This window comes from Onychomys torridus, chromosome 5, assembly GCF_903995425.1.
Source record: "Onychomys torridus chromosome 5, mOncTor1.1, whole genome shotgun sequence".
NCBI classification, from domain to species: domain Eukaryota; kingdom Metazoa; phylum Chordata; class Mammalia; order Rodentia; family Cricetidae; genus Onychomys; species Onychomys torridus.
In genome coordinates, this window is record NC_050447.1 from 37,644,119 (window position 1) to 37,664,559 (window position 20,441).

The 20,441-nt window shown below is 41.4% G+C and overlaps 2 protein-coding genes across 4 annotated transcripts in view; both read left to right on the forward strand.

The window, feature by feature from the left end:
- The window catches only part of Ap1g1 (adaptor related protein complex 1 subunit gamma 1), a 93,146-nt gene extending 79,894 nt beyond the window's left edge, over nucleotides 1-13,252 (forward strand). For all 3 annotated transcript variants that reach the window (XM_036187150.1, XM_036187148.1, XM_036187147.1), the window contains 9 exons: nucleotides 330-419; nucleotides 1,069-1,196; nucleotides 3,199-3,303; nucleotides 4,139-4,280; nucleotides 4,463-4,589; nucleotides 6,681-6,788; nucleotides 6,898-7,058; nucleotides 10,569-10,667; nucleotides 11,956-13,252. In XM_036187150.1, coding sequence (XP_036043043.1) covers nucleotides 330-419; nucleotides 1,069-1,196; nucleotides 3,199-3,303; nucleotides 4,139-4,280; nucleotides 4,463-4,589; nucleotides 6,681-6,788; nucleotides 6,898-7,058; nucleotides 10,569-10,667; nucleotides 11,956-12,057 — 1,062 coding nt within the window. In that variant the 3' untranslated portion in view covers nucleotides 12,058-13,252. The remainder of the gene's footprint in view (nucleotides 1-329; nucleotides 420-1,068; nucleotides 1,197-3,198; nucleotides 3,304-4,138; nucleotides 4,281-4,462; nucleotides 4,590-6,680; nucleotides 6,789-6,897; nucleotides 7,059-10,568; nucleotides 10,668-11,955) is intronic.
- Nucleotides 13,253-20,180: 6,928 nt separating this feature from the next.
- Nucleotides 20,181-20,441, forward strand: part of Phlpp2 (PH domain and leucine rich repeat protein phosphatase 2) — a 75,548-nt gene continuing 75,287 nt past the window's right edge. The window contains exon 1 of the mRNA XM_036187145.1: nucleotides 20,181-20,372. Coding sequence (XP_036043038.1) covers nucleotides 20,274-20,372 — 99 coding nt within the window. The 5' untranslated portion in view covers nucleotides 20,181-20,273. The remainder of the gene's footprint in view (nucleotides 20,373-20,441) is intronic.

Below are 20,441 nucleotides of genomic sequence, written 5' to 3' on the forward strand. Positions count from 1 at the left end.
CTTTAATGAATAAGGTGGAGATGGAGTGAAAACTTCAGATGTCAGCCTCAGGCCTCTACTCACGCATGTACACATATACACATACATCCACACACATGTGTTCACATGCATACACACATTAGAAAAAGGGTGTACAGCATCTGAGAAGCAAGAGAGGTTTTTTTTCTGGCCTCCATATGTACTTTCACACATGTACATGCACACATACTTAAACCAATTATACACAAACACATACATATATACCTATACATGTATTAATGTATGCACATGCAGAGACACACACAACAGCATTTTTGGGAAGATTGAAGGCCTTGACTTTCTTTTGGCAGCAACCGTTGGTACAAGTGGCTGCGTGGTGTATAGGTGAATATGGCGATCTTCTTGTGTCTGGCCAGTGTGAAGAGGAAGAGCCTATTCAGGTATCTGTTGTTACTCTTGGCTAAGGAGGGAACAAGACTGTTTTTGACAATGGAGTAATGTTTAATGGGGAGTTGGAATAGATTTCTTGAAAGCTTTTTACAGAAATAGTATCAAGACTGTTTTTAGACATTTTGGCAAATTTTTGGATTATTATGTGGATTTAAATCCATTGTGGTTGGACTGGGGGGGTGTGTAGTTGGATTATCAAGTGCTAGATCAGTGCAGGGTTGGGTCCCCAGTACGAACACAAAACCTGACCACTCACGTCTCACTCTTCTGTAGCAAATGGAGTTCTGGTTTCTTTTCCTCTGTGGGCAGTTATGAGGCATGTTTTCATGTTTCCATTTGCTCATTGAGAGGTTAACTTTTGAGAACATACTGGCAGCAGCCTTGAACTCCTTGCATCCCGTATGTTTCTTCTCTTTCTGCCACTTAAAATAGAATCTGTTTTTTGTTTGTTTTTGATTTGTTTTTGTTTTTTTTCTTTTGAGCTGAGGATAGAGTCTGTTCTTAACTGCCAGTGGTTGCTTTAAACCCTGCTCTGACCGTGGACTAGGTCAGCACAGGTGGCAGCCCTTCCAGCTCCTCTGATTCCCGTGCTTTCCAGTTTCCGCTGGTGACCTGTTGCGTCTTGGTTTTCCTCCCCAGGTGACTGAAGATGAAGTGCTGGATATCTTAGAAAGTGTCCTGATCTCTAATATGTCCACCTCTGTGACACGAGGGTATGCTCTCACTGCCATTATGAAGCTTTCTACTCGATTCACCTGTACTGTAAAGTGAGTATTAAGGGAAGTGGAGTGAGAGGGTTGTCCTGTAACTCCGTTTGTGTGTGCACACTACAGAGGCCAGAGGTTGATGCAGTGTCTTCTACTATCATTTGCCACCTTCATTTTTGAGATAGGGTCTCTTAGCCACAAGCTCACGTATTTGACAAGTTGGCCAGAGAACTTCAGGAATCTGACTCTTCAGTGTCCACCTCGCTCACACTAGGATTATAGATGTGTACCACCGCACCTTGCTTTTTATAGGTGCTAGGGACAATCTCAGGTCCTCATGCTTGCATGAGAGTCACTTTAGCCACCAAGGCATCACCCTAGCCCCTTGTTCTGTAGCTCATTTGGTAGAATATTTATTTGCCTGACGTACACAAAACCTGGGGTTGATCTCAAGCACTGCATCAACAGGTCAGATCAGTTGTTGATGGTCATCCTTGAATATATAACTACTTTCAGGCCAACCTACATTACATGAGACTCTGGGAAATTTAAAAGCTTATCACAGAAAACTTCAAGAATAGACAAAAATGTGGCTGGAGAGATGGCTCAGCAGTTTAGAGCACTTGCTGCTCTTACAGAGGACCGGAGTTTGATTCCCAGCACCCACTCGCTAGTTAACAGCCACCTGTTACTCCAGTTCCAGGGATCCAACACCCTTCTCTAGCTTCCTCAGTTACTACACATACTTGGTGAACTGATATACATGCAGACAAGAAACTCATACACATAAAATAAAAAGACACCTTCGAACAAAAGGAATAGAGAGAAGTAGAGACAATGATTAAAAAGTTTTCATTTACTTAGTACTACACATTTAGAATGATCAGTCTGTAATTGATGCGTATTTCATTTGTATCTTGTTCTGTCATGGCCCCACCCTACTGTGGATTATTGTATAGCTAAAGTAGTATTTTTACAATCCAGTTTTTAACATTTGCCCTTAAAATTTTGGTCTATTGTAGTCTTTTTTGTTTGTTTTGGTTTGTTTGAGACAAGATCTTATGCCATGTAACTATGGCTGGTTGGAACTCAGAGATGTGCCTGCCTCTGCCTCTCAAGGGCTGGGATTAAAGGCGTGTGTCACTATGCCTGCCTTGATTTATTATATTCTGAATATACTGGTGTAGGAATAAAAGCGTGTTTATGTGTGTGCGTGTGTGCGTGTGTGTGTGTGTGTGTGTGTGTGTGTGTGTGTGTGTGTGTGTGTGTGTGTTTAAATCTTTTAAGTTTTACTTGGTGCTATTTTGAATAATAATTGACTCTTGACAAAGTTTTCTTGGACTTTATTTGATTTTCAATGTAAGGCTTCATGAGAAGTGTAAATTTCTTAGTATTTAAATTACTAATTGAAGCCAGGTGGTGTTGGCACACACCTTTAATCCCAGTACTTGGGAGGCAGAGGCAGGTGGATCTCTGTGAGTTTGAGGCCAGCCTGGGCTACCAAGTGAGTTCCAGGAAAGTGCAAAGCTTCACAGAGAAACCCTGTCTTGAAAAGCCAATGAATGCATGAATGCATGCATGAATAAATGAATGAGTAAATGAATGAACAAATAAATAAAAATTACTAATTGGATGGATTTGCAGTGAACATTCTGATGCTAAAACCATATTTTTAAAGTTACTAAGGAAGAGAATTGGACAGTACAGATTCCTTTTGTGGCAAAATGATGGGTACTTTTGTCTTGCAAGGTGTTTTTCTTCTTCACTGCTGAGCCTCACACAGCTGTGCAAGTGCTATGCCACTAAAGCTGTGTTCTCAAACCTCTAGCAAGTTTAAGGAAGTGGAATAAGTACTTAGGAATCTGTCCTCACAAGTGGACCTAGTATAATGGTGGATGAATACAGGTAATGCAGTGGTACTCTCTCCTTGAAACATGATGTGAATTTAAGAAACACAGATAATTCAAAAGTTTAATGAAGGAACTCTTGCCTTAATGTTTCCACTGCTTTGTCGTCCTACACTTTGTGCTTTCAATGTTTGATTTATCGTTTTATTTTACAGCCGGATTAAGAAAGTGGTGTCTATCTATGGAAGCAGCATCGATGTAGAGCTCCAGCAGAGGGCAGTAGAATACAATGCACTTTTTAAGAAATATGACCATATGAGGTGAGCAGAATAAACCGACCACTGGCTGTACCACTGGCGTTCTGAGTGACTTGTCCTTATAGTCTGTGAAGGAGGAGACACATGGCTTGTGCGGCATTCCCTGAGTTTGTAACCCTGTTCAGTTCCCCACTGTTTGGCTGCTTCCCTTTTGTCCATTTTCTCCTCTGCCTAAGCTCCAAAGAAATCAATGTATTGATCTGGGTGTGATGAGGCCTGCCTTCAGTCCTAGGACCCGGAAGGCAGAGGCAGGTGGGTCTCTGTGAGTTCAAGGCTGGCCTGGTCTACAGAGTGAGATTCAGGTCAGCTAGAATTACATGATAAGTAAGACCCTGTCTCAAAATAAATAAATAAATAAAAATTATTGTGTGTTTTTCATTGCATGCTGCCCCCATATAAAGTTTGCATCATTTTACATTTTATTTGGTTAAAAGGCAGTTACTATCTTTTTACAAGAGAAATAATTTTCAAATCCCATTACTTCAAACGTTTGTTGTTTTGTTTTTGGTCTCGTGTCGTCCCACCCCCCTCCCTGTTATATAATATCCAACTCATGCCTGAAGTCTGCTAATATCTGTTGATTTACCTTCCTTCCCCTAGTCCCAGCCACTGAATAGCAGGTTTGGGGATTTGGGACATTTTGTTTATTCAAGGTCTCTTGCCTGTTCTTCGTCCAGTTAAGAATTCAGGTCTTATAACCCATCTTCTACTCTAGTGTGTGTGTTGGGCAGGGAGGGGAGATGTTTCTTAAGCTTCAAAATTAATCATTAATGGTGATTGTTGTGTGCAGGGAGTCTAGGTTAACTGCCTAGAATGTAACCACTTCAGATTCTTCTAGGTCTGCCCTACTTGAAAGAATGCCTGTCATGGAAAAAGTGACCACAAATGGCCCTTCTGAGATTGTGCAGACAAATGGGGAGACAGAAGCAGCTCCACTGGAGACTAAACCACCACCTTCTGGGCCCCAGCCCGCCAGCCAGGTAGTCTTTCCTTGCTTGTCCGGGGCTCCTGGTGATACTTTAGTCCCTGTAGCTTATTTCTTAGCTGATACCTTTAGTGTTTTTTGATTGCTTGGTAATGGCCTTTCTTAATGTTAAAAACACAAAGTTTTTTCCACTTTAGACAAATAACTTACGAATGAAGGTGTTATTTCCTTATTTAGGCCAATGATTTATTGGATTTGTTGGGAGGAAATGACATAACACCTGTTATTGCAACTGTACCTACCAGCAAACCGGCTTCTGCTGGTGGAGAACTTCTTGACTTGCTGGGAGACATCACCCTAACAGGTGAGGCCAGACTGGAATTATTTACTATTTGGATAGCAATAGAGATCTTGGGGGAAATGATAAGAAGAGTCTCTGAGAAGCAAGGGTAGAACTGGCAACATCTGGGATGTAAGCTGCCAAGTTAATGCTCTGAGCATAATCTAGACGGATTTCTTAAAGGCTAATTTAATTTTGGAAGAATGGGTTGTTGCTAGTATTTTAAGGTAGGAAGGACTTCCTTTTTTAGAAGAAAAAATAATGTATTTCCAGCCAATTCTGTTTTTAGTTAGTGCCTCAAAATGAACCTTCTCCAGATGTGTTTCTGTTCATGTTTAGTTTTCAACAGCTGTGGACATTTGTGGTGATGGGTTAACTTACTACTTACCACACTCTTTCCCTTTTATTAAAGCAACCAAAGAGAAAGCATCCACCATTAGCATGGTCTTTTTTGTCTTATTCATATGCAAGTAGTGTGTCCAAGAGTATCACTGACGTGTGTAATTTTATCCTAATTGTCATGTAAAGTGTGGCTGAAAAGTTGGGTGTTTTTAAAAGTACTTTTAGAAGTATGGAACATACAGCCTGAGAAGAAAACAACCAGAGGTTCAGAATGTGGAGCAGCTCTGCTCTCTACCCTGGTCTAAATGATTTCCCTAAAAACAGCAGGCTTCCACAGCTCTCATATATATCTTGTTTGTTGTTTTTTGTGAGACTGGGTGCATGTGTGTGTGAAGGAACTTGCTTTGTAGTCCTGGGCCTTGAACTCACAGAGATCTGCTTGCTTCAACCACCCAAATGCTGGGATTAAAGGCGTGCTTCACTATGCCTGGCCCACAATTTATAACTTAACAGTTTTTAAAAGCATCTTGTTTTATGCCTTTAGAGTTAGTTATTTACAATTAGTCAGTTTCAGGGTAGGAGATGCAGTTCCTAGGTAGAGTGACTGTCTAGCATTCAGGAAGCTCTGGCTTTTATTGATGGCACTGATTAAGTCCTATGTGTTAGTACACCTGTGTGATCCCAGCACACAGGAGGTGAAGGCAAGAGAATCAGAAGTTCAGGGTTAGTTTTGGTTACATAGTGTGTTTGAGGCCAGCCTGGGCCTGTGGAGAGGGAGAGGGCAGGGGTTGTAAGCAGAGAAACAATTTTAGACCGGCAGATGTCAAAACTATGCTAGGTAACTGAAGACCAATATTAGCTCAAAGTCTAAATGCTTTTAACTTTTTTTTGTTTGTTTGTTTGTTTTTTTTGAGACAGGATTTCTCTGTGTAGTTTTGGTGCCTGTCCTGGATCTTGATTTGTAGACCAGGCTGTCCTTGAACTCACAGAGATTTGCCTTGCCTGGCTCTGCCTCCTGAGTGCTGGGATTAAAGGCGTGTGTCACTGCTGCCAGGCTTTTAACTCCATTTTAAAGTTTTACTTTTGTTTCTTTTTGGGTGATTTGGAGACATCTTGCTATGTAGCCCTTTAACTTGACTCTTCCTGATTCAGCTTTCTGAGTGGTAGAATTACAGTCCTATGCCACTGTCCCTGGCATGACTATATTTCTCAATGTTTGTCTAATATTTTATCAAGAAATACACAGTATTAGATGAACATTGTGGCACATGCCTATAATCCCAGTATTTAGATTTTTAGTTAAAGACCAGCCTAGGCTTCATGGTAAGCCTTTGTCTTACTAAACAAAGACAAAACCAGTCAAGCCAGTAGTTTCAGCCTTATTATATGGTGGGAATGAGCCCCCTTTAAGATTCCCATTTTATAAAAAAGAAAAAGAAAAACAAAGGATACCCTTTCATTCAGGTTCTTTTCTTTTCTATAAGTTGCTTGTTATATATCTTATCACTCTTCATTTGGCTTATCTCTTTCATTGAGATATTTATGTCTTGAACACTTACCCATTTGTTGTTACATAATAGACATTTTCTCTTGCTTGTGGTCTTGTTTTCTTAATGGTAATTTTGGTGAACGGAAGCTAAAATATTTGAATTTTTGGTTCTTCTTGTTTGGCCTATGTTTTCTGTATACTGGTTAGTTATCTTTTCTTTAGTTTGAGTTCATAGTAACTACAGTTTCCCCCTGAGATTGATTTTCTTTTGAAATCTGTTTCAGGTGCTCCAGCTGCTGCTCCTGCCCCTGCCTCAGTGCCACAGATATCCCAGCCCCCCTTCTTGTTGGATGGGCTTTCGTCACAGCCTCTCTTCAATGACATTGCCCCAGGTACAGTTACCGTTTCTACCTTCACTTGAGCACCAAGTGGTGGTTACTGAGCAAAGGGAGTACTAATTCTCCTGACTTCTGTGTGACTGATGGTCCTGTATTTCCCCAGGTATCCCCTCTATCACAGCATACAGTAAGAATGGCTTGAAGATAGAATTCACCTTTGAACGGTCAAACACCAACCCCAGCGTAACAGTGATAACGATACAGGCCTCTAATAGCACAGAGCTAGACATGACGGACTTTGTTTTCCAAGCTGCAGTACCAAAGGTATTACAGGGTCTTCTCTGCCTTTTCTTTTGATTAAAAATTAGCTAACTTTGTTTTGTGCATTTGGTGAAGAATATACTTAATGTTTAGAGATTAAATTTTCAGATTTTACTTAACCCCGCAGTGTTACAAAATTGTTCCTTGAAGCATGTCATTTTAGTGAGTACTTTTACTTCGTTATACTTTTTAAAAATGTTATTTATATGTATTTGGGTGGATCTCTGTAAATGTATGCTGTGTGTGTGTGTGTGTGTGTGTGTGTGTGTGTGTCCCCATCCCCGTGTCCCTCCAATGAGGCCAGAAAAGGGTATCTGATGCCCTGGAGCTAGAGTTATAGGTGGTTATGAACCATCTGGCATGGGTGCTGGGAATTGAACTTGGATCATCTAGAAGAGCAGCATTTGTTTTTAACTGCTGAGCCATCTCTCCAGCCCCAGTAACAGATACTTTTTCGGCTAGGATAATAAAAGAAAATTCAGCTGGATATGGTGACATATGTTTGTAATCTCAGCGCTTTGGAAGAGGAGGCAGGAAGATTCCAGCCTTATCTAAGTAGTGAATTTTAGACCAGCCAGTGCTACATACATAGTAAGACCTTATTTTTTAAAAGAGTAAACCAAAAACTAGGATTAGTGAGAACTGAATTTTACGAGGTTAATGCTTAGAGTATTGACATAGGGTTAGTAATGTAGTACTAAAGATCTAAAAACTCAACATATAACAGAATTAAAACGTTAATTAGGATAAAGGACTACTTGGTAGCTAGTCACTAGATTAGAATTAAAAATTTTCAAAACTTTATGTATAGATAGTTTACACTTTTTTTTATTTTTATTTTTATTTTTTGGTTTTTCAAGACAGGGTTTCTCTATAGCTTTGGAGCCTGTCCTGGACTAGCTCTGTAGACCAGGCTGGCCTCGAACTCACAGAGATCCACCTGCCTCTGCCTCCCGAGTGCTGGAATTACAGGCGTGTGCCACCACCACCTGGCGATAGTTTACACTTTTTTTTTTTGAGCTGAGGATGAACCCAGGGCCTTTCGCTTGCTAGGCAAGTGCTCTACCACTGAGCTAAATCCCCAACCTGATAGTTTATACTCTTAAAGTTAGATTTTTTTCTTTAAATTTTATATGTGTCTGCACATATATTCATATATGTGGGTGGATACACATGTCATAGTTTGTGTGGACAACTCCAACATAATTATGTTGCAGGACAACTTTTAGGAGGTGGTTCTCTTTTTCTACCATATGGGTTGTGGGACTTGAACTCCAGTCATTAGAGTTGGTAGCAAGTGGATTTACCCATTGAGCTATCCCTCTAGCCTCAGAACAAATTTTGTGTCTTGATACCTGAGTGAACTATTCCTCCTTCATTAATCTCCAGTTTACTATTGATACAGTGACTGTTTTGAGAATTGAGGCATTTTAAAATAACAAATTAATTTAAGGAATATTTGTTTGGTTTTGAATACTGAACAATTTTAATGAAGGTCAGAAATGAGCAGAGTACAAAGGTTTTCTCTGAAAGGTAGTGATTCAACCTGTAGAAAATACACAAGTGAATGAGCATGCCTCCGTTCCAATAGAATGTTAAAGACAGGTATTAGGCTGTAGTTTGCATTTAGCACTGGCTTAGACTAAGCTAATGTAATCTTTCTGTGACATGTGCATGCAGCATGGCATTCATACAACATGCATTTGGAAGCTGACAATACTTTTTTTGGTTTTGTGGGTTTTTTTTTTTTTAACTTTTGCTCATAATTTTTAGAGCCAGAATAATTTATATATTTTAAAAGTGATGTGACATAGTTATAAGTCACTTATAAATTCTAGAGATGTCCTGTTTTGATCTTAGTACTTGCTGTGTTGCATGAAGCAACTCAGTCTCTGTGTCATTTCCTTCATTTGCAGAGTGAGGTGGTAATGAGAGTCACTTTGAAGAGTGAATGAGTTTCTCATGTTGGACCCAACCTGAAGCACTTTTCTGTGTTCAGTGTTCAGGAAATGGCAGCTGTTACAACTTAGGGTTTTATAGTAGTTATGTTACACTGGCCAAGCAGCATCGCCTTTGCATGGTCTTGTTTTAGGTGTTGTTATACAGGGCACTGTCTTTTGTTAATGTATCTTGAGCTTCACAATGCCACATTTCCTACTACTTTGTAGCTTTCAGTTTCTGAATTGAAGTGCAATTTGAGTGATATCTTAAAGATAAGGTTGTTGCTCATTGGTGGAGCACTTGCCTATATGTACAAGGTCCTAAGTTTGATTACCTCCTCCCATGCCATAGAAAAATAACTTGATATCTTGTCATAGTTTAATGGGCAGCTTTCTTTCTTTCTTAGTGCTCTATAAAATAACTATTTGGATCATAGTTGATAGAGTCTTAAATGTAATGAAATACATTAGTAACAGCTTTTGTTGTTTTTCTTTGTTTATTTGTTTGTTTATTTGTTTTTGGTCCCCCCCCCCCCCCTAGGGTTTCTCTTTGTAGCTTTGGAGCCTTTCCCGGAACTCACTCTGTAGCCCAGGCTGGCCTCGAACTCACAGAGATCCGCCTGCCTCTGCCTCCCAAGTGCTGGGATTAAAGGCTTGCGCCACCACTGCCCTGCTGGTAACAGCATTTTTGGCTTACACAATTCATTTTGACAATAGAATTATAAATGAGAACCAAGATAATAAGTGTGTGCTTTGAGTTTGACTATTGAGTTCTAATATTTGAGCTTATAGAGAAACTTTTCTGCCTCTCAGGAAAGGCTTTTTGTAGCTACTTAGTACAGTATGGCTTACCTAGCTTGTTTAAAGCACTTGTTCCATCTCTGCAAACATAAAAACCTCTCCATACTCAACAAATTATGATGTTTGGCTTCTCTTGGTCATTTGCTGTTTGGGCTGGTTCTGCATGAACTTTCTGTGCTAGGGCCTTGTGTCCCTGCTAGTGCATTCCTGAATGTTCTACTTTTGTATTAACAACTGGCTTTTTCAGGCCTTTCTTTAGGGGCAGACCTTGATATAATCCACATTATGCAGGCTTTAGAAAACAGAAGTCAGAGTCTCTGAAGCCTAGTCCCCAGATCATACAGAAGCATAAAGGCCTGTGGTTAGTGGCTAGTATAGTATGTTGGCTTTATTATGTCTGGAAAGCTTTTCTTTTAGGCTCCTTTAGTGTTGTTTCAGGCCACAGGCACACAGTCTTTACTTGTATAGTTGTTGAGTTACTAAGCAGAGTTTCCAGAACAAGAATTGGTCACCTTTTGAGAAGTGACAGTCTAGAACTCCTTTCTGGTAGAGATTGAAAAGTGGCACCTTTTCAGTTTTCACAACCAGAGACCTAAGTGGGATTTTACAAATTCAGTGAGTGACTATATACTAAGGACTGGTATCTGGAAAACAAGCACTGGACAGAACTTAGGGGAACCTGGGACTTGACCCATTGGCTTGTGCTCAGCTTCTTGCTGACATCTCTGACCTAACACTGCTGCTTTCTGAAGTGCCCTTTGTTCCTTTGTAGACATTCCAGCTGCAGCTTCTGTCTCCGAGCAGCAGCGTTGTCCCAGCATTTAACACAGGGACCATCACGCAAGTCATTAAGGTTCTGAATCCACAGAAGGTGAGTAGCACATTTGGAGCAGCTCTACATAAGGTGTAAACTCACTTTCTTGTGTAAACCTTTGCTTTCCTTTTTCTGGTTTTTGTTTGTTTGTTTTTGTTGTTTCTTACTCATAGTTAGAGAAGAGATCTAGGAAAATACCTGGTTTAACTTCCTTGTTCTTTTGTAGAGATAAACTGAGCCCAGGGACAGCAAATGGGATTAGTGACATCTTATTAAAATGCAAGTAAAAATTCTCTATTTTGAGGATTATAGGTATAGTTTTGAAGATTTAACAAAAGTTTAAATCTGAGGTAAAATAATTTGTTGAATCAAAAGTCCATATTTACTGCTGTAATTATTAAATATGGCTATCAAAACTGGAAGTATTTTAAGTGAAGCAATTACATGAAAAATAGCGTTAGAAACCAATTTAGCAATAGTTTCACTGTATTTTTTTCAAAGAAATAAATAAACTGGTTTATTTAATAATTAACTGTCTGATTTTCACACCGTTTTGAAATGGTTCAATTTTTTTTTCCTTGCAAGCTCTTTGGTTGTTTCCTTCTGTATAGCTTTGCTTTTTCTTGTCTTTTTCTGTGTTTTGATCAGATCATTAGTACAAACAAACACACATTTTCATCATCAGATACATGGACAAATTTTCTCTTAATGTATTAATATTTGATATTTGCCACACTTAAACTACTGCTGTTACCTGGGCACCCAGGTTTTCTTTTATGTTTTGGAAATAGGAACATTGATGTTGGTGTTTATCATGGACTTTGTAAACAGCAGTTGACCCAAATGTAGAACATGCAGCAGTGTGGTCCCTTGTTTTTCTAGAGACTTGGACAGAGTTAAATACAGAGTCCATCTGTAGTGTTTGTGTCCTGTCCCCTGACCCCACCCCACCCACCCCCATCCCCAATGCTGGGGTCCGGCCTGGTATTCTGCATGTACATGCTGTCTACTTTATGGCCTTGATGTTGACTCCTGGGCTCCAAGAGTGATAATAAGTGCTTTGGTGTTGGCTGTTTGCCTATGTACCATTTGAGACAGCTTTACTTTGATGGACTTTGTTTGCCTTTAGGATTAAATATATCTGGAGGCAGGCATGGTGGTGTGTGCCTGTAGTCCTTGATACCTGGGAGGTTGGAATGAGAGGATCACTTGAAACTCAAGGGTTCGAGGCTAGCCTGGTCAGTGTAGTGGAACCTTGTTTCCAAGGAACAGTCTATTTTAGACTGGAGAGAGAGGGAGATTTTATTTCAGTGAATTAATTTATGGTTCTCTTTCCCTTTTACAGCAACAGCTGCGAATGCGGATCAAGCTCACATACAACCACAAGGGCTCAGCAATGCAAGACCTAGCAGAAGTGAGCCATTTCCCCCCTCAGTCCTGGCAGTGAGGGCCAGCACCATTCTCATCCTTACCCACTCAATCAAAGGAATTCTGGGAAGGAGGTCGTGATTGCTGGCAAGTCCCCCAACTGTACCATGGGCACGAGGAGCTGAGAGAACTGTCAAGGGGGTTCCTCAAGTTACTGCTGACCTTGAAGCATCGGTAAAGACTAAAGTCCTCTCCTCCGCTCTTGAGGCTGGCTGCTTCTGGAGGCTACTTTGCACTCTCTCCTCTTCTCCCTTTTCCACACTTCACCCCTCCCACATTTGCAGCCAGAATCAACATTCTCTGGGCCACGGAGGCAATCAGCAGCTGGCCTGGAGGAGAGGACTGGAATTCATGGCAAGAAAACACTCGCTCTGTCTCTGCAGCAAAGAGTGGCCCTTTCTTTCTACTGTTGTATCTCTGTGGACTGGGCAAGGTGGGGTGTTCGTTCCTCACTAGCTGGTTACCATCCTAAGGCGCTTTTTACATCGGCATTTGGAAATGGAATTGTAACAATGGACATAAGGGAGCCCTGCCCTTTTCTGCTGGTTCTCCCAATGTTTGAAAGAGGCATTAAGCTCCTGGTAGCCTTTTCTGTGCATTGCTGTATACACAGACACACATGTATGTATGTATGTTTGTTATAAAAAACAAAACAAAACTGGTTAGACCTTGAGAGGTTGTTTGTAAACACTGGACAGATGCAGTTCAAAGAGCTTTTGTTGAGATTTGGCATGAAGGACATGGTGCTCTATTTGTAATAGAAACTTCCAAGGCTCTTCCAGCTCCCCATTCTCTCCATTCTTCAGCTGTAGTCATGAGTTCTCTCTCCATGATGTTCAAAATCAATTCCCCTTAAAGTGCAAAGCGGACACTTTCTACAAGATACATGATTAGTTGTTATTGCCCCTATTCCCACCACAGTGTCTCCCTAAGCCTGTCATCTGCCTGGGTGAGCTGTGGTAAATGGGTCAAAAGAGGAGTTCAGTCTTAAGGAGCAGACTCCGTCACAAAACACCATAGCCCATAGGAAGAGCAGTACCAGACTTCATCTGGAGCACACTGGAGTCAGTTCATCCATTGCTCCAAACCTCCCTTTTCATTTCCTGAGCCTGGCTTGGACCTTGGCATTCCATTTGAATTCCTTCTTCTAACTGGAACATTTGTGTTGTATCTGTAACACTGGCACTGAAATAAAGACCACACGGTTAAAGAAATCTTTCCTATATTGTACTTTATGGTGTTGAAATGAAGCCTTGTAGCTTCCTTGCCCCCTATGTGAGAGCAAGTCTTATGGTCACCATAGTGTAGGAATATCCTTTCCTGAGTCTGAGAAATTGGTCTCTTGAAAGAAACCAATCTCATGAACATCTGCATTAAAGATATGAGCATTTTAAACAGTAAGAGTGCCCAGTGCTTTTTAGAAAAGACCCTGATGTCACCAAGCCTTCATGTTGATTTGCTGGGTGGCTGTCCTGCGGTACATATTGATTGTACTATATATGTTCAGGGATTCAGGCACCATGTCTAGTATACTGCAGGAAAAAGGAAAAGTGCGGCCCCCCCTTACTTGTAAAGCTAATTTGTGGTTGTTACCATATTGTACAGTAGAATGACACTTTGGCTTCAGTTTTAAACCTTGGTACAATTCTCCCTGTTCCATTTCACCAAGCCTTTACTGAAAATCTTGAGTGTCTTGTCAAACCTAGCTCTGTATCAGATGCTAGACTATTCCTAACACTGACAAACCGGAGTTGAACTAAAGGCTCCAAAAGGGAAAGTCTCTGGTCTTACTAGTCTTTCAAGAGCAAGGTTTACTGAAACTTACTGGACTGGTAAATGGACAGCTGAGTTACAAATAGGACATCTCTCCTGTGTTCAGTAAAGCGAGTTCGGACACGTGTCCTTTAGACAACTGCTTTCTCTGCCTGTGCAGTGAAAGCCTTCAAGGTTTCCTGCAGACAAATTTCATTGGATGGAGATTTAATGCTGTGAAACATGATAGGATTAATGTTCTGTTGGTGGATTTCTTGAATAGAATTTGTCTTAACATTCCTCTTTGTGTGGAGGCTTTATTTTCTCCTTTACATCCGTAGCTAACCAGCTCAGGTTTTTGGTTGCTTTTTGTTGTCGTTGTTGTTGAACTAAGTCGAATCTGAAGAAATCTGCTCAAGACCAAGCTGAAAGACAGTGTGCTAGCCAATGGAGCTGGAAAGATCTCTGCTGACAAAGTGTCTGCCTGGGTGATCAGAGTTTTGAGGTAGAGCATACGGTCATCCATGGCTTTATCGAGGAGGAATAAAAATATCATGGCCTTAACACAAAGGGTGCTGTGTAGACACGACTTTATTTCCGAGACGACCTGAGCACCATACCGATGGACTAGCAGCCGAATAACTGCCTAGGGTACTGATGGTTGTGAAGACTGTTCCAAGTGACCGGATCTTTGAAAGCTTCAGCGTGCCTTCTTAGTTTCTAGGGTCAGCGTTAGTTAACCTTCCCACTTGGCCTTGCAGCTTAAAGGAGAAATCTCTTCGTGTCTGTGAAGTCTTGCACATGTCAGTCATTCCTTTCCCACATGTAACCCTTCAAGAGGAGACAGATTTGGATGGATTTGACAACCTCAGAGCCATTGTGAAGAAAGTGGTTTCTGTGACTTTTGAATCAGCCCAGGGTGGTAAGCAGTGAGCCCACTTACTGACAGCTCCACACGCACTTGTACCTCATTGCCGCCTTCTTCGAGGAGTAGTTTCTGTGTCACCCTTCTTTCCCTCCCCAAAGTCATCCTAAGGGGGAATTCCTCTAAGTAATCTCAGAAAACTGTAGGAAGGGTGCTCTTCCGAGACACTTCTCCCACAATGCTTTGGTGCTGTTACCTTGAGATGGTTTAGGGAGTCATGGAGGTTTTCTGCTGTGTATAGTAACCATCTGTTAACTTCAAGGTCTTTTCATTTAAAGGAACATTCCTCAGTGTAACATTGCAGATACCCATTTCTTGGTTAAAGGTGTGGTTCTTAACCTTTGTCTCCCTCATAAATGAAAATAGACTTTTGAAACAGTCCAGCACTAATAGTTTGAAATTTTCCATCTCCTGTATAACATGCTTTCCATTTCTGTGTTCTTTTAGAAAAAGTTGGAAGTTAGGAAATAGTGCTTTTGTGGTTGATTTCATTATCTTCTACATTGGAATGAGTATATTTGCCCATGAGAAGTAGGGGAAGAAGGATTTTGAATGTGTATTTTTTCCCCCAGTGAATGTATTTTAACTACCGTGTCCTAAACTGAGAGAGAACAACAACAACAAAAAAAAAAAGAAACGAAAAGAAAAGAAAATGCATATTCACCAACTTTGTGGTTGGGAGGGCTGTGTGTGTCCGGTCTGTTTGTCAGTCTGGGTGGGGGAAGATCACTGAAGAGAGGACCGCACAGGAAGTGCTGAAGTTTAAAATACTTCTGACCAGCCTCGGCTCGGAGGGCGGGGTGTTTGTGGACCCGAGGGAATACCTTTTTCAAGCAATAGCAGTGAGTAGGTCCCATGGACGAGGTTCCGTCCCCAGAATCTGGAACACTTAAACAGAAGAAAATGCTGAAGCAGCATGAGCGTTGCTTCTTGATTCTGGCTTCAAGATGGAGCATTGGAGACTCCCACCCCCCACCCCACCCAAGAACCTGCGTTTGCGCTTTGTGTGTTTTGTTTTTATTTTTATTTAGGGACCTCATGGGAAAGGGCTTCTGAACTCTTTCCTTTGTGAACTCCCACTGTGTTCCTGTAAAGTCCTTTTTCTTTCAGGATGTTGTAAGTTACATTTTCATTAAGCCCATCACATCTTCTTTACTGTAAAATTATTAAAAGGCTGTTTCCAAGCGGGACAGCTAATGAAGTTCTAATTATTGCAGACATATTTTTGAGATGTAAAAAAATTTAAAATGAAATGATAAGTCTTAGAGGCGAGTGAGGAATAAAATGGATGTAAACATTTACATGGGATGCATTTGAATTCTGCTGTGTGTATTGTCTTTTGGTTGAAACAAATTATGAACAGTGACTAATAATAAAAAGTCAATACTCAATGATTTAAAATTTGCTGCCTTGCTTCTTACATGTGAATTAGAAGACTTGGATGAATCCTTACTCCAAAACTTTGAGCTAGACTGACTTTTTAGTGTTCCTTTGTACAGAAATCTTACCAAGAGAAGAAACAACATTAAAAAAATCTTGTAGAAGTTATAGGTAGTAAAAAGTCTAAAGAGCAAGTGGACATTTAACTGTAATGCATGTTTGTTTTCTCCACAGAGTTGAATTCTCAAAGCTATGAAGCCAATAAGATGAACTATATATTAAGGGACACTCATATTTAATTATAAGTTAAAGTTTGTGTTTTGCTTGCTGGCTTGGTTGATTTTTGGTGAGTTTTTTGGTGACTTGATAGAGAAAGACCTGACCAGCCCAAATGAATTACATTTCATGGCTTATTTTGCATAACTCATGAATTCCTTTTTTTAAAAAAATGTGTGTGTGTGTGTGTGTCCGTCCCCTCATGATCCATTCACCTTGTTATTTGAGACAAGGTCACTCGCTGGGATCTTAGGTGAGGTTGGTTAGTTAGCAAGGTCCCCTGTCTCCACATCCCCAGTGCTAGGATTACATGAATGCTGTCTGGTGGGAATTCAGGTCCTCCTCCTTGCTTGGCAAGTTATCTTCCCAAACTTTATAGAAATTTTTTTGCTGAAGGTTGAGTGCTTCTGGTTTTTTGTCAGCTCTCATGATCCTTAACATTCCCTGAAATGAGAAAGGTGGCTTCTGGATTGGAGAGGGAGGGTGGAGACCTTGGCAGATTATCTACTTCATGCAGCAGTGCCCTTTGGCACCATTCGATAACATTTCTGTAAGCTTGTTTTCTACATGGCTTACTTAAAATTCATCATTGTTTCTGTAAGTGTATTTAGCTGACATACATCTAGGTATAATTAGGTAAATATGTAAAAGCTACAATTTAGCCAGTAAACAGAAACTAAACCCTCACTGTAATAATTGAATGAGGTCTAAATTCAATCTAGAAGTACAAAAATAATTTTTTTTTTTCGAGACAGGGTTTCTCTGTTTAACAGTGCTGCCTGTCTTGAATCTCTAGACCACGTTGGCCTCGAACTCACAGAGATCCACCTGCCTCTGCCTCCCGAGAGCTGGGATTAAAGGTGTGAGCCACTTCCGCCCTACGCAAAGTTAATTTTAATCAATTTTTAAAAAGCTTTGTATTCTGTGGTCTTCCCCAGTTCAGCTGTCTCCATATGTAAAAAATAAAAATGCTCAATGGGCTGGAGGTGCCACTTACTGGTAGAGTGTTTGCCTAGCTTATATGAAGGCCTAGGCTCACTATAAAAGAAGAAAGAGAAATGTTCAAAGAAAAAAAATTCCTTCAAACTTTGAAGTCATGTAAACAACATTTGGAACCAGAATACAGAACAGCTAAGACTGCTTATCCTGTGGTGGCATAACACTGGATTGAGACCTAAAGATGACTTCGTGACCAGTGAAAGAATGGGGCCTGGCTATCAGTAAGTAGACACAAAGCTCCTGGCTCCTCCTCAAAATCTGACATTAGCTTTCTTTCTCCATGGTGTACTTCGAGGTAGAGTGTGTGTGCAGAGCCTCAATAGGAAGAAGACGGAGAGGAAGGATCCTAATGCTTCTTTGCCTTGGCATGATTTGTAGTGAGAAGCCTGCAGGGAGGGCAGATGGTTTTTTGTATACACATACACACACTCACACACACTCATACATAAATCCCAGAGGAATTTATTTTTAGGGTTAGTCTCAGCTGTTCACCATTTCCAGAAAGTATGGTTACATAACACTTGGCATACATAGTACACATTGCCTTGAACTGGAGGTGAGCACCAAATGTGACCTTTGTAACAGTATGTTATGTTAACATCAGTATATAATTTGAAAAGGGAACATTAGCAGATTTTTTGATGATGAACTGGATCTGAAGTAATAGGGACTTTTAAAGATAGCTGTATATAAAAGCTGATTCCCCAAGGCATTTGGGCCAATGCTCTTGGGGTATTTCTTTTACAAGAGGTATTGCCAGTTTGAAGTAGTAAACACTTAGGTTTTAGCATATAGACTTCTTTTGAGTTGATGGTGTAGGCTACTCTAAAAGATTACTACAAAGGTAACCATTTACAAACCATTGTTGTCCCCTAGTGTGAACTCACCGCTGGACTTGGGACAGGATCAAATGTGATAAGTCACATGAGATCTGGAAATGGTGATCTGTAGTACCTCAAGAAACAGGCTTTTGGAAACACTCCCAACTACGTTTTCCCTGCCCTTGACCATCTTTTGTGGCTTTAAATTAGTGCTTGTCCCAAACATGGTGTTTGCTGAGAAATCACCCAGGAAACTATGAAATGGAAATCCAACTAAACCGGGCAGGTTTCGTGAACCCTGGGAAATAGCTTATCTTTCACCGTACATTAGACTTGGCATAGAGAAACCATGTTTACTGTTTTAAACGAAAACCAAGAAATGAAGATTGGGACTGTGATAGATGCAAAGTAACTCATATGAAGACATAATACTTTTTTATAGGAGAAATAATTAGTATGAGGCAGAACCTTTGAAGCAAAATTTTGTCTTGACATGTAAATTAACTCCAAATTAAAAAACATCTCAAGACAGGTCCTGCTAGATCTCAGATGATCTTGCTTTAAGCCCGTAATTAAAGTACTCCAGACAAATAGTTGGACGAGCCAAACTGAGGCAGTGGATAATAGATACCACCTTTGCCAGTTGTTCAAGACCTTGTTTTGCTTTTTAATTCCTTAAAGGTTGACTGGAGATTCAACACATGCGTAAGAGAGGAAGCTCTAAAAAATGCAGAGGTCTAGAAGGCTTACAAAATTTAGGAGCAGTTAACTTTTGGGAAGTCTAGAATTTCAGAATCCTAATGGTTACTATGAGTGTCTTGAGTTAGGTTCTTTGTGTGTGTGATTCACCCCACCTTAACTGCCAAGCAGATGTTAATGTAGTTCGACCTGTAAGAACCAATGGAAGGACCTGTAAGAACCAATGGAAGGGGCTGGAGTGGCTCAGTGGTTAACACTGGCTGCTCTTCCAGGGAACCAGGTTCAACTCCCAGCACCTACATGGCAATTTATAACTATCTGTAATCCAGGTCCAAAGGATCTGACACTCTCTTCTGGCCTCTACCACCAAGCATGCAAGTGTCGAATAGGCTTAACACCCATGACGTAAAGGAAGCATGGTGGTGCACATCTGCAATCATAGGACTTGGGATGTGTGGGAGGAGAATCAGAAGTTCAAGGCCAGCTTTGGCTATATTGTGAGTTTGGGGTCAGCTTGGGCTACATGTGGCTCTGTCTTTAAAAAAAACAACCATAAAACAAAAACCACCACCAACAACAAACCCCACAAAAACCAATCCAAAAGAATTAGATCAAGTAATTTGTACAAGCACAGATCTAATAATGAATACAACTCAAATTTGGAATAAGGCAGACTCGTAATTTGGTCCACTGACTAAAAAAGTACTATCACTTCAGGAACTAAAAGAAAACTTAACCTTTAAAATAGTCTTTGCTGAGTTATGCCTTGCAAAATAATAATAAGACTTACACAGCATATTATTGTTTGGGGCCGAGAAAGAGAAAAGGATTATGGTACTTTGACTATAGGAGACATTGGAATGTGGCTGGAAAGTGATGTGATGTCTGCTGGCGAAGGTCACAAACTATCTCCTAAGAGAGGTGAGTATATGCAACAGTTCTTTCACAGCCAGTGCTTGCAAGGTGACAGGCACATTTTGAAAGCAGGAAACGTCTTGGGGAGAGAATTCCAGCACCGCCCTCGGTGGAGGGCAGCATCTTGGTTATCTCTTAACAGGTGCAGGCCTCACCTGCCTCTTCCTCTGGCCTCTTCTTGGAGCACCAAGAAAGCAGCAAATTGCCCTCCCAGTCCTCTAAGCCCAGGGTGGAGGGTGGCGGAGGCTCACCCCGCAGTGGCGCCAGGCTCCTACAATGCTGCTCCGGCCTCGCCAGGCTGGCAGCTACGCAAGTCCAGCAGGGCCAGGGGCGGGGCCGCGGGGGCGGGGCTTCGGGGCTAGGGGCGGGGCCTAAGCGGAGGGGTGAGGCCTCCCGCTGCTCGCGCGCGCCTCCGAGGCTCGCGCGCTGTAGCGCCGGCCGGGCGTCTCTGTGAATCCTTGGCCGCCAATGGGGGAGGTGGAGCCCGGGCCCGCGGGCCCGCTGGAGCCCCCGGAGCCACCTGAAGCGGCGGCGACTCGCCGGCCTGGAGGGATCCGGGTCCTGAAGGTGAGGCAGCAGGGGGCGGGAGGGAGCGGGAGGGCTGTGTCCACCTTCGCCGAGCTGCCCGAGGCGGCG